This window comes from Lagenorhynchus albirostris, chromosome 1 (genome assembly GCF_949774975.1).
Source record: "Lagenorhynchus albirostris chromosome 1, mLagAlb1.1, whole genome shotgun sequence".
Classification (NCBI taxonomy): Eukaryota; Metazoa; Chordata; class Mammalia; order Artiodactyla; family Delphinidae; genus Lagenorhynchus; species Lagenorhynchus albirostris.
The window spans coordinates 93,425,025-93,444,487 of NC_083095.1; the positions used below are offsets into that span (position 1 = coordinate 93,425,025).

General features: G+C 37.8%; 1 protein-coding gene and 1 pseudogene across 1 annotated transcript in view; one reads left to right on the forward strand and one right to left on the reverse strand.

Annotated features, from left to right (window-relative positions):
* The window catches only part of USP50 (ubiquitin specific peptidase 50), a 31,293-nt gene that overhangs the window by 10,993 nt on the left and 837 nt on the right, over positions 1-19,463 (reverse strand). Inside the window, exons 2-6 of the mRNA XM_060149770.1 lie at positions 18,477-18,671; positions 18,043-18,238; positions 16,199-16,408; positions 14,801-14,943; positions 11,371-11,503 (exon numbers count right to left, since the gene is read on the reverse strand). Coding sequence (XP_060005753.1) covers positions 11,371-11,503; positions 14,801-14,943; positions 16,199-16,408; positions 18,043-18,238; positions 18,477-18,671 — 877 coding nt within the window. The remainder of the gene's footprint in view (positions 1-11,370; positions 11,504-14,800; positions 14,944-16,198; positions 16,409-18,042; positions 18,239-18,476; positions 18,672-19,463) is intronic.
* LOC132531395 (acyl-coenzyme A thioesterase 9, mitochondrial-like) lies at positions 474-1,340 on the forward strand (annotated as a pseudogene).

The following is a 19,463-nucleotide window of genomic DNA, read 5'->3' on the forward strand; positions in this document are numbered from 1 at the left end:
AGAATAAAATGATGGTAGAACTCCATGGCAGCCTTATAAACAGAAATAATAAAATTGTTTCAAAATGAGAAAAGAAAGTCATCTAGAATTTGGTCTCTAGTTAAATTATTCAAGAATCAAAGTAAACTAAAGACTTTTTCAGTCAAAGACTTGGGAGACTTCAGGATAAGAGACCCTTGTTGAAAAGTCTACTGAAATATGTCCTACACAAATAAATAAAATTGAATACAAATGAAAAAGTAATATATAAGAGAGATTAGTTTGCAAGAAGGTTGGTAAAGATTCTGGTAAATCTAGCCTGCCCCTGCCCCCTCCCGTGGCCACACTGCAAGGGTGCAGTCCTGGTGAGCAAGGTCCAGTCTGGTGCCTGCTATCCTTCTCTCTCTCCTGCCATCCATTGCCTCAACTTCCCTCCACCGACCGGCATGCAGAGCCCAGGTCCGTGGTCATGTGCGTGGCGGCAGGCAAGCGTGATGAGGCAGGCAGTGCTGCAGCTTTGTACGCTGAGTAAAGGGCTCCTTGCTCCCATCAGAGAACTGACTCAAGGATCTCAGAATCCCAAGAAACAGAGAGGCTTCCACATTCATGAAATTCCAGATAAGTTGCAGGAGATAGTAGGAGCATCCACAAACTGGAGAGACCATGTGAAAGCAATGGAGGAAAGAAAATTACTTAATAGTTTTTTTGGCTAAGTCACAGAAAGGACTGCCACCTAAGGAGAATGAAAGACAGTTACATTGAAGTTCTCTTACCTTTGGGCAGTCAGCCTGAATTACAAGAGAAATATTTGACTGTTCAAAACACTGTAAGGTTTGGCAGGATTCTTGAGGATCTTGACAGCTTAGGAGTACTTATTTGCTACATGCACAACAAAAATCATTCAGCTAAGATGTCTCCTTTATCAATAGTTACAGCCCTGGTGGACAGGATTGATATGTGTAAGAAGAGCTTAATTACACCCAGAACAGGACATCAAGTTCAGTGGCCATGTTAGTTGGGTTGGGAAGACGTCCATGGAAGTGAGGATGCGTATGTTCCAGTTACACCACAGTGAATTTTCCCGTTTTGGATGTGACATTTGTAATGGTGGCCCGTGATTCTGAAAACAAAGGGTGGGCATTTGTAAATCCACTCACCCTTGAAAGCCCAGAGGAAGAAGAGCTCTTTAGACAAGGAGAATTGAACAAGGGGAGAAGGGTCACCTTCAGCTCCATGTCATTACTGAAAATGGCTCCCACTGCTGAGGAGAGGACAACCATATATGAGATGTTTCTTAACATGCTGGATCCAAAGACTATAAGTTTTTGAAGTTGGGTTTTGCCTCCTAATGCAGTATGGATGGAGAAACCTTTAGAGAGAGTCATCAAGGAAAAAAAGAGAGAGGGCCCAAATCAATAAAATCACAAATGAAAAAGAAGTTACAACTGACACCACAGAAATACAAAGGATCATGGGACTTACCTGGTGGTTCAGTGGGTAAGACTCCATGCTCCCAATGCAGGGGGCCTGGGTTTGATCCCTGGTCTGGGAATTAGATCCCGCATGCATGCCACAACTAAGAGTCCGCGTGCTGCAACTAAGATGTCTGAATGCCGCAAATAAGAAGCCCTCGTGGTGCAGCTATGAGCCTGCATGCCACAACTAAAAGATCCCGCATGCCACAACTAAAGATCCCACGTGCAGCAACTAAGATCCCAAGTGCCACAACTAAGACTTTTCACAGCCAAAAAAAAAAAAAAAAAGAAGTACAAAGGATCATAAGAGACTACTACAAGCAACTATACACCAATAAAATGGACAGCCTAGGAGAAATGGACAAATTCTTAGAAAGGACAACCTTTCAAGGCTGAACCAGCAAGAAATAGAAAATATGAACAGACCAATGACAAGTACTGAAATTGAAACTGTGATTAAAAATCTTCCATCAAACAAAAGTCCAGGACTAGATGGCTTCACAGGTGAATTCTATCAAACATTTAGAGGACAGTTAACATCTACCCTTCTGAAACTCTTCCAAAAAGTTGCAGAAGAAGGAACACTCCCAAGCTCATTCTATGAGGCCACCATCACCCTGGTACCAAAACCACACAAAGATAACACAAAAAAAAGAAAATTAAAGACCAATATCACTGATGAACATAGACACAAAAATTCTCAACAAAATAATAGCAAACTGAATCCAACAACACATTAAGAGGATCATACACCACGATCAAGTGGGATTTATCCCAGAGATGCAAGGATTCTTCAATTTATGCAGATCAGTCAATGTGATACACATATTAATAAACTGAATAATAAAAACCATATGATTATCTCAACAGATGAAGAAAAAGCGCTCAACAAAATTCAACACCCATTTATGATAAAAAAAAAACAACTCTCCAGTAAGTGGGCATAGAGGGAAACTTCCTCAATATAATAAAGGCAATATATGACAAACCTACAGCAAACATCATTCTCAATGGTGAAAAATTGAAAGCATTTCCTCTAAGATCAGGAAGAAGACAAGGATGTCCACTCTCACCACTATTATTCAACATACTCTTGGAAGTCCTAGCCATGGCAAGCAGAGAAGAAAAAGAAATAAAAGGAATCCAAATTGGAAAAGAAGAAGTAAAACTGTCACTATTTGCAGATGACATGATACTATGCATAGCAAATCTTAAAGATGCTGCCAGAAAACTACTAGAGCTCATAAATGAATTTGGTAAAGTTACAGGATACAAAATTAATACACAGAAATCTCTTAACACATTAAAAGAAACACTCCCAAGCTCATTCTATGAGGCCACCATCACCCTGATACCAAAAACAGACAAAGATATCACACACAAAAAAATTAAAGGACAATATCACTGATGAACAGAGACGTAAAAATCCTCAACAAAATAACAGCAAACCAAAAGATTAGAAAGAGAAATTCCAGAAACAATCTCATTTACCATTGCATCAAAAAGAATAAAATACCAAAAAAAAGAGAATAAAATACCAAGGAATAAACCTACCTAAGGAGGCAAACGACCTGTACTCAGAAAACTATAAGATACTGATGAAAGAAATAAAAGATGACACAACCAGATGGAGAGATATACCATACTCTTGGACTGGAAGAATCAATATTGTGAAAATGACTATACTAGCCAAAGCAATCTACAGATTCCATGCAATCCCTATCAAATTACCAATGGTATTTTTCACATAATTAGAACAATAATTTTACAATTTGTATGGAAACACAAAAGACCATGAATAGCCAAAGCAATCTTGAGAAAGAAAAATGGAGCTGGAAGAATCAGGCTCCCTGACTTCAGACTATACTACAAAGCTACATTCATCAAAACAGTTGGTACTGACACAAAAACAGAAATATGGATCAGTGGAACAGGATAGAAAGTCCAGAGATAAACCCATGCACCTATGGTTACCTAATCTATGACAAAGGAGGCAACAAAGTACACTGGAGAAAAGACAGTCTCTTCAATAAGTGGTGCTGGGAAAATTGGACAGCTACATGTAAAAGAATGAAATTAGAATGCTCCTTAACACCACACACAAAAATAAACTCAAAATGGATTAAAGACCTAAATGTAAGATCAGACACCATCAAACTCTTAGAGCAAAACATAGGAAGAACACTCTTTGACATAAATTGCAGCAAGATCTTTTTTGATACACCTCCTAGAGTAATACAAATAAAAACAAAAATAAATGGGACCTACATAACATTAAAATCTTTTGAACAGCAAAGGAAACCATAAACAAAACAAAAAGACAACCCTCAGAATGGGAGAAAATATTTGCAAACGTAGCAACTGACAAGGAATTAATCTCCAAAATATACTAACAGCTCATGCAGCTCAAAATCAAAAAAAGAAACAACTGAACAATAAATGGGTGTAAGATCTAAATACACATTTCTCCAAAGAAGACATACATATGGCCTAAAAGCACATGAGAAAGATGCTCAAAATCACTATTAGAGAAATCAAAACTACAATGAGGTATCACCTCACACTGGTCAGATGGCCATCATCAAAATATCTACAAACAATAAATGGTGGAGAGGGTGTGGAGAAAAGGGAACCCTCATACACTGTTGGTAGGAATGTTAATTGGTACAGCCACTATGGAGAACAGTATGGATGTTCCTTTAAAAACTAAAAATAAAGCTACTGTATGATCCAGCAATCCCATTCCTGGGCATATATCTGGAGAAAGCCATAATTTGAAAAGACACATGCACCCCATTGCTCATTGCAGCACTATTTACAATAACCAGGACGTGGAAGCAACTTAAATGTCCATCAACAGAGGAATGGATAAAGATGTGGTACACATATACAATGGAATATTACTCAGTCATAAAAAAGAATGAAATAATGCCATTTGCAGCAGCATGGATGGACCTAGAGATTGTCATAATAAGTGAAGTCAGACAGAAAGACAAATATCATATGATATCGCTTATATGTGGAAACTAAAAAAAGGGTACAAATGAACTTATCTACAAAAAAAATAGAATTACAGATGTAGAAAACAAACTTATGGTTACCAGGGGGTAAGGAGAGGGGCATAAATTGGGAGTTTGGGATTGACATATACACACTACTATATATAAAATAGATAACTAATAAGGACCTACTGTATGTATAGCACAGGGAACTCTACTCAATACTCTGTAATGACCTATATGGGCAAAGAAGCTTAAAAAAAGGGTCTATATATGTATATGTATAACTGATTCACTTTGCTGTACAGCAGAAACTAACACAACAATCAACTTACTCCAATAAAAATTTTTTAATAAATAAAATAAATAGCATTAAAAAAAGAAAATCCTAAGATCCCATCAAAGAACTACTAGAACTCATCAATGAATTCGGTAAAGTTGCAGGATACAAAATTAATATACAGAACCTACTGCATTTCTGTACACTAACAACAAACTATCAGAAAGAGAAATTAACACAAAAACAGACACATGGATCAGTGGAACAGAATAGAGAGCCCAGAAATGAACCCACATTTACATGGTCAATTAATCTATGACAAGGAGACAAGAATACACAATGGGGAAAAGACAGCCTCTTAGAGAAATGGTGTTGGAAAAGTGGATAGCTACATGCAAAAAAATCAGACTAGATTACTCTCTCACAACATGCACAAGAATGAATTCAAATGGATTAAAGATGTTAAGTTTCTGAAACCAGAAAACTTCTAGAAGAAAACATAGGCAGTATGCTCTTTGACATTGGTCTTAGTAATATTTTTTTTGCATATATCTCCTCAGGCAAGGGAAACAAAAGCAAAAATAAACAAATGGGACTACATCAAACTAAAAAGCTTTTGGACAGTGAAGCAAGCTATCAACAAAACAAAAAGGCTGCCTACTAAATGAGAGAAGATATTTGCAAATTATATATCAGATAAGGGGTTAATATCCAAAATAATAAGTAACCCATACAACTCAACATCCAAAAAACAAAAACCCTATTAAAAAATGGGCAGGGGCTTCCCTGGTGGCACAGTGGTTGAGAGTCCGCCTGCCGATGCAGGGGACACGGGTTCGTGCCCTGGTCTGGGAAGATCCCACATGCTGCAGAGTGGCTGGGCCTGTGAGCCATGGCCACTGAGCCTGCGTGTTGGAGCCTGTGCTCCACAACGGGAGAGGCCACAACAGTGAGAGGCCCGCATACCGCAAAAAATAAATAAATAAAAATAAAATAAAATAAAAAATGGGCAGAGGAGCTGAATCGAATTTTTTCCAAGGAAGACACACAGATGGCCAACAGGTACATGAAAAAATGCTCAATATCACTAGTCATCAGAGAAATGGACATCAAAACCACAATGAGACATCACTTCACACCTGTTAGAATGGCTATTATTAAAAAAAATAAAGTGTTGGTGAGAATGTGAAGAAAAGGGAACCCTAGTACACTGTTGGTGGAAATGTAAGTTGGTGCAGCCACTATGGAAAACACTATGAAAATTCCTCCAAAAATTAAAAATAGAACTACCATATGATCCAGCAATTCCACTCCTGGGCATATATCCAAAGAAAACTAAAACACTAATTTGAAAAAATACATACACCCTTATGTTCATTGCAGCATTATTTATAATAGCCAAGATATGGAAGCAACCCAAGTGCCCATCAATAGATTAATGGATAGAGAAGATGTGTGGCATATATACACAATCGAATACTAGTCAGCCATAAAAAAAAAAAAAGAATGAAATCTTGCCATTTGTGACAACATGGTTGGACCTAGCAGGTAGTATGCTAAGTGAAATAAGTCAGCCCGCGAAAGACAAATACTACACAATTTCACTTATATGTGGAATATGAAAAATAAAACAAATGAACAAACAAAACAGAAACAGAGTTATAGCTACAGAGAGCAAACAAGTAGTTTCCAGAAGAGAGAGGCATAGGCGAAGGAAAAATAGACGTGAGGGAAATTAAGAGGTACAAACTTTCAGTTGCAAACAAATGAGTCACAAGGATGAAATTTGTTCAGTTGCAAACAAATGAGTCACAAGGGGAATATAGTCAATAACTATATAATATCTTTGTGTAGTGATATAGCATAACTAGACTTACTGTAATCATTTTGAAATGTATAGAACTATCAAATCACTCTGTTGTGTGACAAGAACTAACATATTGTTTTAAGTCAATTATACTTGAAAAACAAACAAACAAACTCATAGAAAAAGAAACCAGATTTGTAGTTACCAGAGGCGGGGGGGGTGGGTGAAGGAGGAATTGGAGAAAGGTGGTCAAAAGGTACAAACTTCCAGTTATAAGATAAATAAGTACCAGGGATGAAATGTACAACATAAATATAATTAACACTGCTGTATGTCATATATGAAAGTTGTTATGAATAAATCCTAGGAGTTCTCATCACAAGGAAAACTTTTCTTCTATTTCTTTAATTTTGTATTTAAATGAGATGATGGATGTTCATTAAACTTACTGTGATAATTTCATGATTAAATAATTATGCTGTACATCTTATACAGTGCTGTATGTCAATTATATCTCAATAAAACTGGAAGAAAACAAAAGAAAAGAAAGAAAAGGACAGAAAAAGAACAAATAATATCATCCAAAAGAAAGCTGGAATAGTTTTTTCAATATCAAACTAGACAAGACTTTAAGTGAAAAGGTATGGCTAAGTATAAAAGATTCCCCTACCATGATAAAAGGAATAATTCACTACAAAGATATAAAATTGCACACATAGCTTCAAATTATGACAATTACTGGAAAATTTTGGCAAAATCACAGTCTTTTTTTATCATATATCTTTCAGTTATTAATCTTGTTAAAGCAAACTAAAACTTATTAAGAGTATATATTCAAACAACACAATTAATGCATTATATTTAATGGACATATGGAACCCTGAACCTAATTTAAAAATTCTTTTCAAGCACACACAAAACTATGACACAAAGTGAGTATCAACACGTACCAAGAATAGATAACATTTGGACCATATTTTCTGATAAGAATGCAGTTAAGTTAGAAATTAGTAACAAAAAGATGACTAAATAAAATTATGTTTGGAATTTTTCAAATGCACCTCTAAATAACATGTTGATGGAAACTCAAAGAAAGTATAAGAAGGGAAATAAAGACCAGAAATTAATGAAATAGAACACAACGGAATAAAGAATCAACAAAACCACAAGCTGGTTCTTTCAGATAACAAAATAGATAAACTTTGGCAAGACTGACCAAGAAAAAACAGATTAGACACAGATAATATTAACAATAAACAAAGGGAGAACTGAGAATTCAATAGAGATATTAAAATGTCAAGAGTATAATGTGAGCAATTTTCTGCCAATAAATTTGAAAATGTAAAAAGTTGGAAGTTTTCAATATAATTTTTTAAACCATGCTAAAGTAAAACAAAGCTTTTATAAGATAGAATAGGTAAGTATCTTCATGATCTTTGGGTAGAGCAATTTCACACAGTGTAATACTATACAGCAATGAGAAGGAACAAACTACAATACATGCAACAATATGAATGAATGTTGCATAATTTTGAGTAAAAGAAGCCAGGCACAAAAGAGTACACACAGTATGATTCCATTTCTATAAAGGACAAGAGCTGGCAAAACCTATTCTGTCAGCAGCCAGTGGTCTCCTGGACTAGAAGGGGGCACAAGGGCAGTTAGGGTGCTGGTAATATTCTACTTGAACTGTTTTCTGGTTACATGGGCAGGTTACCTTTACGAAAATTTATTGAGTTTTACATTCATGGCTTGCATTCTTCTATATGTATGTTTTATCTCAATAAAAAGTTTATTTTTTCAAAAATGAAGAAAAAGAAACTCCTGAAATAGTCTCATCCTGGCTAAAGCAAATTGAGCAAATATTTTAAAATCCACCCACCAAGAATAAAAATTTCAGGACCAGATAGGTTTTTTGTTTAATTCTACCAGCCTTTCAAAAAACAAGTTATTTTTATCTTCTGCAGACTGTGCCAAAGAATAGAAAAGAATGGCCAGCTTATTTTATGAGGCTAGAAACAGGCTGATCCTCAAGACAAAAACAGAAAAGAGCAGTATGAGAAAGTTACATGTTAGTTTCTCGACTGTGAAAATAGATATAAAAAATGTGAAAACATTTTTAGCAAAGAAAAAAGAAATTAAAGTGTTTTATGTTAATAGATTAAAGGAGAGATTCAGGTCAGTTATCTTCAAAATGTGATCTGGGAGAACACACACACACACGTATATATAGTTTCATGTGTTAGCACATGACAATGCATTATACAAAGTTGTAGGAGCAGAATGCTGGAAACAACCTAACTGTCCAGCAACAGGAGAAATGATAAATAAATAGACACAACGAATTAGTAAATGCAGGTAAATGTATGCACTAAAGCTAATATATCAGTATGGATTAATATCATAAAAATAATGCTAAGGAAAAAAGTTACAGAAGGATATATACAGTTAATGATACTAGATTTATAAAACACACAAAACACACTATATCACACATGTGTGATAAAAGTATGAAAGTATAGTATAGACACATACGAAAGAATGCATGGGTATAATTCCCTCCAAATTCAGGACAGAGAAGGGGGGGAGTGGGGTTGTTAAAGATACACAGGGGCTTGATTTTTTCTACAATATTCTATTCTTAACATCTGTGTGCACACTTACTGTATTCTGTTTTCTGTGCCTGAAATATTTCATAATTTTAAAAAGTTTTTCTAGAAACCAATCATCTGAAATGGGTTGAAGGAGGTAAACATTGTTGGTGTATGATCACTATTTTCTAATATTTGAACGGTCATCATGTATAAGAAAGAAGAATGTGTTCTGTTTAACTAACACATATGTACAAGCATTTGTTAACCAAAAAGCCACGTACATATTACTATTACTACCTCAGAGGACAGAATTAGGACAAATGGAAGGAGTTACAAGGACGAAGGTAGGTTTGTGCCCCATACAGAGAGACAAGTTAACAGTCAGAGGCAGCGTAACATGGCAGTGCGAGCAGGACTGTTTGGAGCCAGCCTGCCTGGCTTCAGGTCCTGGCTCTGCCCTTTGTAGGCAGTAGATTGGAGCAGATTATTTAACCTCTGTTCCTGTTTCCCATTCTGTAAGATGGGGATAATAATAGTGCCTACACTTCACAGGGCTACATAAGGATTAAATGATTGATTATTCATAAAGTGCTTGGAAGAGTGCTTGGTACATAGCAAGCACTATATGTTTGTAAAATAAATCAAACAAATCTGGCAGATAAAGAGCCTTCCTTATAAAGCAGGAAGCTCTTTAAGGGCTTATTCAAAAGCTGGATAAATCTCTGTTAAGGGTGGTGTGGAGGTAATCCTTCTCTTCTGGTCTGAGTACTGCTCAAACTTCCATATGCATTCAAATCACATGGGGATCTTGATAAAATGCAAGTTTCTAGTCAGTAAATGTGGGGTGGAACCTGAGATTCCTTATTTCTAACAGGTGTCTCCTGGGGACGACACCTTGAGTAACCGAGCTATGGCTGGCCTTTCCCTATGACCATACATCGTAGTTTCTAAGATGCTTAGTTCTTGTTTCTGATCAATCATCAATTTGCAGCAAATCCTAGATATATTTCTCTTTCAAAACCAATTTTTACCCTTCAATTAACAAATAATTTAAACACTAAAAGGATTAAGAATTTATAGGAAGCTTGGGTGACTCTTTTTATCTAACTGTAGATAATTACCACGTAATTTTTTATAAATTCTGCTTTTGGATTTTTTTTTGAAGCAGAAACACTTATAATGAGATGTTAAAACAGTAAAATATGGGGGGGCATATCATTTTGGAATTCACATTAGAGTTTATTATGATAGGGAAGAGGATGTCACTCTAGATTTCCAAATTGGCGAGTGAGACAAGGAAAATCATATTTAAGGGCAGGATAAATTAGAAAGGAGAATGTGAAGGTTTGAAGTAAAAAGGAAAAAGTAAAGAAGGATTTTTTTTGAAGTATGGTTCTGAGAGATGTTAAAGAGAAAGACCAGTGGGATCAACATTTTATATTAATTCAGTGATAAACCCAAAAGGGAAATTAGACTTCAGTACACTGGAGGGCTCTGGTGAATCATACCGGGCTCCAGTGGGAGCCCCACCCATCTGACATTGGACACAACTGGACCTCCAGGTTCAACTGAAATCTGAATGTTCTGAAGCAGATCTTTAACACTGTGATCCAGAACAGAAACCCAGAAAATGTCCTGTTGCTTGGGGTGGTTGATGTTGTGGGAAGTTCTAGATGATTTGGTCTGAATTATACTCCATGCTTTCTTTCCTTCAGGGAATCCTCAATGATGACAGTTGATTTAGAGCCAAAGGGAACCCCCAGAGTTTCCTTAGGACTGACGCACACAGGTAGTGAGTCTATGACTACCGTGTACCTAGGGTTTGGGGCTTTCACCATAGAGGGGCTCATGATTATTCAACATAATGCTACTGGAACCGACTTCTGCTGCCCCCAGAGCACAGCTCACAAATGTCCCTAGATCTGAAATAGCCTGTCTCTACTATTGTTATAGTATTATTTATTAGTATAAATACTAATAAATAAATACTCTGTAGTATTATAGAGTAGAGGGACAGTGGGGAGGCAGCATAGAGGACATTGTATTCTTTGATGTATTCTTTCACTGCTCTACTGTTCAAGGTCAAAGCAGGGAGTTTCCAGGCTCTATATTTTGTTTTAAAAAGGGCAGTATAGGGGAAGTCAGGGAGAGATAGAAGTAGTAGTCATTCAAACAGATAATTCTACAGTTTTCTTTAAACCTGTGTTACTTTAAATAGTTTCAGTATTTTACTCACCACCACTGCACAGAGGTTATATTTAGGATGTTTTCGAAAAATTGGACAAATGTAAGGAGTAAGGTCCAAGTTAGTGAGCGGGTAATGAATATCTGTCCTCAGTTTCCTTTTCATTGTACCCAGAATGTCAAACCTGCAGAGATATAATAAATGTGTAAAATAGAAAGTAAGTTTGTGAACCACTCATGAATGAAGTCCACATACCTTCACAAGTTCTAAGTATAGTTAAAAGTAATTTCTTGGAAAGATTATTTGGTGTAGACTTATACATAAATTACTTTTTTCTTATCTACATATATTTGAATCTCCACAGCCAAAACTGAGGCTGAAGTGGGCCAAGAGCCTGAGTCAGGGAGTGAGACAGGGTAGAGTCAATCCAGCGGGAGAAAAAGAAAGGGATAAAGGCAAGCTCAGCATCGGGGGGAGTAGAAATCACATTGATAACTTCCAGAAGTCTTCCCTCCATCTGATGCTGTTCACTCTAACCAAGCTGACTCAGCTTTTCCTTATGTTGATTTCAGCACACACTGTCTTCGCAGTGTCCTGTTTTCCAACTTGGAGGTTTTAATATATCTTTAATAAGATAAAATTTTGTGAAAATCTTGTCACATTCTCTATGTGTTATACAGATCAGCAATTCCCAAATCTGAGTTCATATCAGAATCACCCCAGAGCTTTTTAAAGAATAAATTATGTTCATTTTGGAAAAACAGCTGGTTTAGGTCAGGGGAAGGGAAATTACTGGGTGAGGCTGAGATATTCTTGTGCCAGAAAGCAAGAAACCTTGTTTGCAAAAACTAAGGGACTATCATATCATATGACCCAGCAATCCCATGCCTAGGTATCATCTCAGAAGAAACAAAGACTTATATCCACACAGAAACCTATACGCAAAATTTATAGCAGCTGTATTCATATCTGCCCCAAGCTGGAAACAACTCAAATGTTCATCAACTAGTGAATGGATCAACAATTTTGGTACATTCATAAAAGGGTATACTACACAGCAATCAAAAGGAAGGAACCATGACTACATTCCACAACATGGGTTAATCTCATTGTGCTAAGTGAAAGAAGCCAAACTCAAAAGGCCATATCTGGTATAACATACGACATTCAGGAAAAGGCAATAAACATGGAAATCAGATCAGAAGTTTCTAGGGGCTGAGGGTAGGAGAAGGAATTGATTATAAAGGAACATGAGAACACTTTTTGGGGTGATGGAAAGAATCTCTGTTGGCAGTGATGGTTACATTACATTTGTCAAAATTCATAGAACTATATAAAAGAAGAATACATTTTATATATGTAAGTAAACTTAAATTAACTAATGGGGTCACAGGAGCTGGCTTGAAGGGGATCCCACTGGCCAACTTTGAACAATTTGAGCATGGAGGAGAATGATAATAGTAATGGATATTAAACCAATTAAGTTTAAAAATATCCACGAGTCCAGAGTGATACTAGTTACAGAGGGGAAAACTACTATACCTTTAAATGGTAAGATCGTATAGTCACCACCTTAACTAAGTGATCAAATTAACATTACCAGTAGTGAGACAAACTTTTATTATCTGCCTCCTGATGTAATGTAATGACAAGTCCATAACATCAGCTATGGCAAGTTCTTGCTAAAAAAAAAAAAAGTTTAGCCTAAATCTAACTATGGGGAAACAATTAGACAAATCCAGGATGGGTGACATAATCTAAACAAACTCAAAATGAGAAAAAATTGTTTAAATATGAAAAAAGAGGGAAGGAGTCTTCTAGATTAAAAGAGACTAAAGAGACAGCCAAATGCAATGTATGACCCTTGACTGGATGCTAGATTGGAAGAAAAGTTATGAAAGATATTTTGGGGATGGGGGAATTTAGATATGGACAGTATCTTGGGTGATATAAAATTATTGTTAAATTTCTTGGGCTATATGATAATGGTGTGATTATGTAGGAGAATGTCCTATTCTCAGGTGATACCTGCTGAAGTATTTAAGCATGAAATGCCATGGTGTTTGCATCTTACTTTAGACGGTTCAGCTAATAAAATGGAAGGGAGGGCTGGAGGGAGAAACAGACAGACAGGAAGAACAAAAGGAAATGTGGCAAAGTGGCCCCAACTAATGAAGATTCTAGGGTATATGGGTATTCATTATATACCTTTTCAAATTTTCTGTAGATTTGTAACTTTTAAAAATAAAAACTGGGACTTCCCTGGTGGCGCAGTGGTTAAGAATCTGCCCGCCAATGCAGGGGACATGGGTTCGAGCCCTGGCCCAGGAATATGCCGCAGAGCAAGTAAGCCCACGCTCCACAACTACTGAGCCTGTGCTCTAGAGCCCGCGAGCCACAACTACCGAAGCCCGTGTGCCCTAGAACCCGTGCTCGGCAGCAAGAGAAGCCACCACAATAAGCCTGCACACCACAACCCACGCTCCACAACTAGAGAAAGCCCACACAGCAACTAAGACCCAATGCAGCCAAAAATAAATTAAAAAATAGGGCTTCCCTGGTGGCGCAGTGGTTGAGAGTCCGCCTGCCGATGCGGGGGACACGGGTTCGTGCCCCGGTCCGGGAAGATCCCACATGCCGCGGAGCAGCTGGGCCCGTGAGCCATGGCCGCTGAGCCTGCGCGTCTGGAACCTGTGCTCCACAACGGGAGAGGCCACAACAGTGAGAGGCCTGCGGACCGCAAAAACAAAAACAAAAACAAAAACAATAAAAATAATAACTGAGCGCGCTGGGGGGGGTGTTAAAATTTTAAATAGTGATTCTTAGATTCCACCTCAGACCTGTGCGAACAGAATCCCCAAGGGTGGAGCTAGGGAATTTATTTATTTATTTTATAACATCTTTATAGGAAATTTATTTTTTAAAAGCACTCAAAGTGAGTGCCAAATGTCCATCGACAGTTGAATAGACAAACAAAATATGATGTACATACATACGATAGAGTATTATTCAGCTATAAAAAGGAATGAACTTCTGGTACACGTCACAACAAGGATGAACCTTGGAAACATGCTAAGTGAAATAGGCCAGCAAAAAAGACAAATGGTGTGTGACTACACTTATATGAAGCATCAGAACAGGCAAATTTATAGACACAGAAAGTAGACTGGAGGTTACCAGGGGCTGGGAGGGAAGAGGAATGGGGAGTTATTGCTTAATGGTTCCAGAGTTTCCGTTGAGGGTGATGAAAAAGTTTTGGAAAATCGATGCACAATATTGTGAATGTAATTAATGCCAGTGAAATTATATACTTAAAGTGGCAAGTTTTGTTACATATATTTTACCACAGATTTTAAAAAATTAATGTAATATACTCAACACCATTGAATTGTACACTTAAATAGGTGAATTGCATGGTATGTGAATTATATCATGATAAAGCTGTTCAAAAAATCTTCTCACAAAATGTTAAAATCCATACCTTTTTAAGTGAAAGACAATTATTTTTGGTGCTTTAGAAATATTGGCCTTCACAGCTGTTTCTTGCTTGGTTTCGCAAAAGGAACAGTAAATTTGGTTGTCCCAGGCCAGTGTGTCTTGTTGAAAAAAACACTGGAGACAGTCCTGTTGAGGGAAGAAGCATTTGGTGACCAAACTGAATCCACTTCAACCTGGGGTCCTGTCTATATTAGAACTCTGAAAGAGCTGCGGAAATGTAATTCTCTGTGCTTTTCTCCAAGTCCAAGAGATGCCAGCGCCGCAAGCTGCAGCTTGGATATAGTCCACCTGGCAAAGGAGGTGCTGCCTTCTCACTGAGTTATTGAAATAGATCCAAATGTCCATCTCATTTCTAATCTCTGAATCAGCATTTTAACATTTCTGGTTTGTTTCAGAATAATACCAACTATGCAATTTCCACTAACCAAGTCAGGCAGCTACTTTAAGTTATTCGTCTCATCAGAAAAATGATCTGGGGACTGAAAAATGACCGTATCCCTGTATTTGGGGGTGGCCCATAATAAAGACAGCAGAACAGAGAGAATTAGATCTCATGCCCACAGGAGACATCCTCAACCAGCCAGGCTCCCCGCTCTGCAAACCATTAACCTAAAGAGGAAGACGAGCACAGATTGCCAGCACCTCACTTAGAGGCTTTGGAATTCATCTTCAGTAGTGTTTAGCAGTTTGATCTGAGAACAAAGCCCAGTTCTGAATAAGTAGTAGGATTATTTTCTCTAACTCTGGTATTTCAAGACTTTTAGCAATTTAAGAAGAAAAATATAAATGTGTGTTTTCCTGCAAGGAAACTTATTGCTCCCTCCCTCCTCACAGTTCCCTGGCTTTTACTGCCACCTTCCACCCACCCCTGCCCCTGACTCCCACCACTCCTCCGCTTACAGATTAACTTTTGGTATTATGGTAAAGAAAACTCGAGAGGTAAACTAAGGCACTATTCCATTCTATCTTCTCCCCAGATGCCTCAGCTTTTGTCCAAAACATAAGAGCTCAAGAATAAGAGTCAAAGTCATTTCCTAATATGTACCTACAGACCTCTGGGATGAGAAAGGGCCATAAAATTTTTATAAGTATAAATTCCCTATATGCGCCAAGCCATCTCAATGGACTGAATAAAGCCCACCCATCTTTCCAGTTTTACAGTGAGGCTCTTTCACTGAGCACATTTAGAGATACATCTGAATTCATAGTAACTTTTGGCTGTATGTCACTTTTCTACAAAACGTTCTCATCACGGGTTTCCAATTTTTTTAAGTTATAAAGTAGCTCCCCTCATACTAGAAAATGTAGGAAACAGCCTTGGGAAAACCCAGGGTTGGGGTAGAGAAAGACAAAAGAAGTCTCATGGAGTAAGAATCCCTACCTGAAGAGAGCACTCGTATTTGGATGGAATGGGGAGGGAGAGGACGGTGAAGACTTCATTCTTGTAGGTACAGTTCTCACACTTTAAACATATGATGCTATAATTGAGCTGCCCTTCAAACAGCCGGGTGATGATGGAGGACTCGTTGGCAATCATCTTCCTGCAGGATCTCGGAATAGATCTTTTTTCATATGATCTTCTTCGGTGGTACTGAACAAAGGAACAAATTCACCCCAAATCAACTACCGGTTCTCAAAATATTTTCAATAGAATGACCTGATTTTTCTAACAGAATGCTACCCCAAACCACTTAGTTTTGGATTCAGAAAATAAACAGAATAAGATCTTCTTAAGAGCATATAATATGTGTGATTTCTGATAATTCAGTTATTTGCCTCTTTAAGTGAACCTGAGAAACGAGGACACCCTAACCCTGGTAAAACATATATCCATGGTGCCATAAACTGACAGTAAATGATAATGTGATATAGGGTCCTGCAGGCAGTTTTTCCTGGGCAGAGGGTAAGCTGCAAACTAGCTTCTGGTCATGCAAGCTGATCTAGAGGTAAGATAAAGGAATTGGATCTCTCCTCCAGTCCCTTCAGGTTATGTTCCTTAGTCTCTTCTTTTATTGTTAGAAAAGAATTTTTTAAAGAGCTAATCTTAAACTCCAAGGGCAGCCCAATTTCACTAGCCTTGTAGCCTGATTTGAATCTAGCTGATGCTCAGGAACAGTATTTCCGGGAGCGTACCCTGACTGGTGATTCTACAGCCTCAGCAGAATATACATTCTGAAGGTGCTTTAGCTCCACAGTCAGCTACGCTTTGGAACTGTGCACAAGGCTCCGCTTTGGCTGCTTCTTTCATCACACCCACCTGCCCGTGTCTTCCACCTGACAGTAGTTTGATGCCTCTAACTCCAAGTTTAACCTTGAGAACCAGAACGCTATTTATTTCAGACTGGCTGCAGATGAGGACCTCAGTGATTTTTACTGACCATCACCCTCCCCTCTGGCTAAAAAAAGTGCTGCTGTGAATATCTCAGTAAAAATTAAAAATGGAGCTGAGGATTGCAGATGAGAGGGATTAACAGTAATAGTTTGTGGTCTTTCATGATAAGTGTCTCCTGGCTATGAGGTAAGCTAACAGCAGCACAAAGACACTGCATAAAATCTAGGGCATATCTTTGGAGGGTGTGGGTCTCAGATCAAGGCTGAAGGTAGTGAGTCTTATAAATAAAGGCAACCTCCTTAGTAACTGGCAATTTCATGTTTTATTAAATGTATGTCCTAATCCAGTGAAGAACTCAGGTTAGGCACATTTAGTATAAAGATGAAACTGCAGTTTACAGATCTGTCCTTTCACCTTACACCAAGCTTAATATTTCCTCGAGTTTGTAGCTACCAAGAACACTTGTTTTAAGTTGTAAATTTTATATATTATACCTCATGAGGAATATATTTTTATAAAAAAATGTAATTTTCACTCTAAAAAATAGTCAATGCAGATGTTACTGCAAAGGGAACTAGACCAGTGGTCCCCACACCTGCTGATTACTGGAAATCCCAAGTGAGTTTTCCCAGAAGACAACCCAGACATTCTAATTCAATAACACCAAAGGGCCTAAGAAGCTGTGCCATAAAATCTCCCCAGGTGATTCCGATAAACAGCTAAGTTTGGAAAATACAGGCCCATTCAAATACTAACTTGAATGTTCCCCATAGTGACCCCAGCACCTGTGCTCAGCACAGAGTAGGCAATACTGACTGAACAAATAAAAGAATGAAAAGTGAAAGTTGCTGATAGAGCTAAAGGTCTATTTCAAGGCCATTAATTCTACTTACCTTTTTCAGAGTTTCATGAAGTTCATTCAGGACATAAATCAAGAATTCCTGAGCATCTTGCTGCGTCTTTTTCATAAATGCTGGGTAGAGTTTGCCAAAAGCTGACCAAAATATTTCTGGTGAGACACAGTCAGAGTCTCCAAGCCACATGTCTGTCATCACGTAGGCAAAAGCAGTGGCAACCTCACTGCAATCCCTTGGAAGAAGGAAGGGAAATGATTCTGGCTAAGCATGTGGCATCAGACCCCAAACAAAGCTTCATTCATTTCTTGGTTGACCTTCCCATTTTACTCACCCTAGAAATGGGATCTGGGGCACTGCAGCCTCTCCTAACTGGTTTAGCCCTTCATAGGGACTCCAGAGGGTCCCTTCCCTAACCGTACCTTGGAGAGCAGGGGTGAGGGCCCGGCTGCAGGGATGGCAAATTGTCTTACTTTTGAAGAGCGGTAATGTACTTTCCAGAGAGAAAGTATTCCACCAGCGGTGAGATGCTGCAGAGACACTGTAAGATGGCATTCATGTAGCATGTGTTGCCCAGGTTCTGCAGACCAGTCACGCCCTGGAAATGGGGCTGGTTCTCATCAGCTGCATTAACTGGAAAGGGGTCATAGTGATCTGTGCACTCTGTGCTGTGTTGGTGCCACATGGAAAGAAAGGACAGCATTTTGAGGAAACAAAATACATACAAATGAAATAAGGCCATCTCAACCTAATGACACAAAGAAGAGTCCTTCATAAGACTTCCACCAAATACATTCCCTATTAAAGACAGAAGTATTCGGACTTGGAGTCTAAAATTGCATTACTTTGTTTGGGACTCTTTGAACAGTGCCTGCGGCCAAATAAGCAGAGATAAAGTTTCTTCCTTAAACCAAAGCAAGAGGACAGAAAAAATTGGCCTTTCAGAGACCTAGAATTGCTTTGCTAAAATGCAGACTTCCTCTCTAAATACCAAAGTATTTCCTTTTTTGCTGGGCAAGTAATTTAATTATTATTACCAGTAATAATAATAATAGATAGTAGTTAATAACAATAGCTATCTTGTATTGACCTGACACTATGTTAAGTACTTAACATGAACTTTCCCATTTAATTCTTTCAACAATTCTATGGGGTAGGTACAGTTATTTTTAAATCCTGTTTTACAGGTGAGATATCATGTGTAAATAAATGGTTTCGTCATTTGCCCACGGTAATATACTAAGGCATGTACAGTGGCACACAGAGAGAAGGGATATCTATCTATCTATGTATCTACCTACCCATCATCTGTCTGTCAAGAGTTATTTGGATTTATATATCAAATATTAGGAGTATATATGTGTGTGTATATACATATATATGCCATATATACATTTGAGAGCATAATATATACACATATTAAGAGAATATATACATATATTAAGAGCACATACATATGT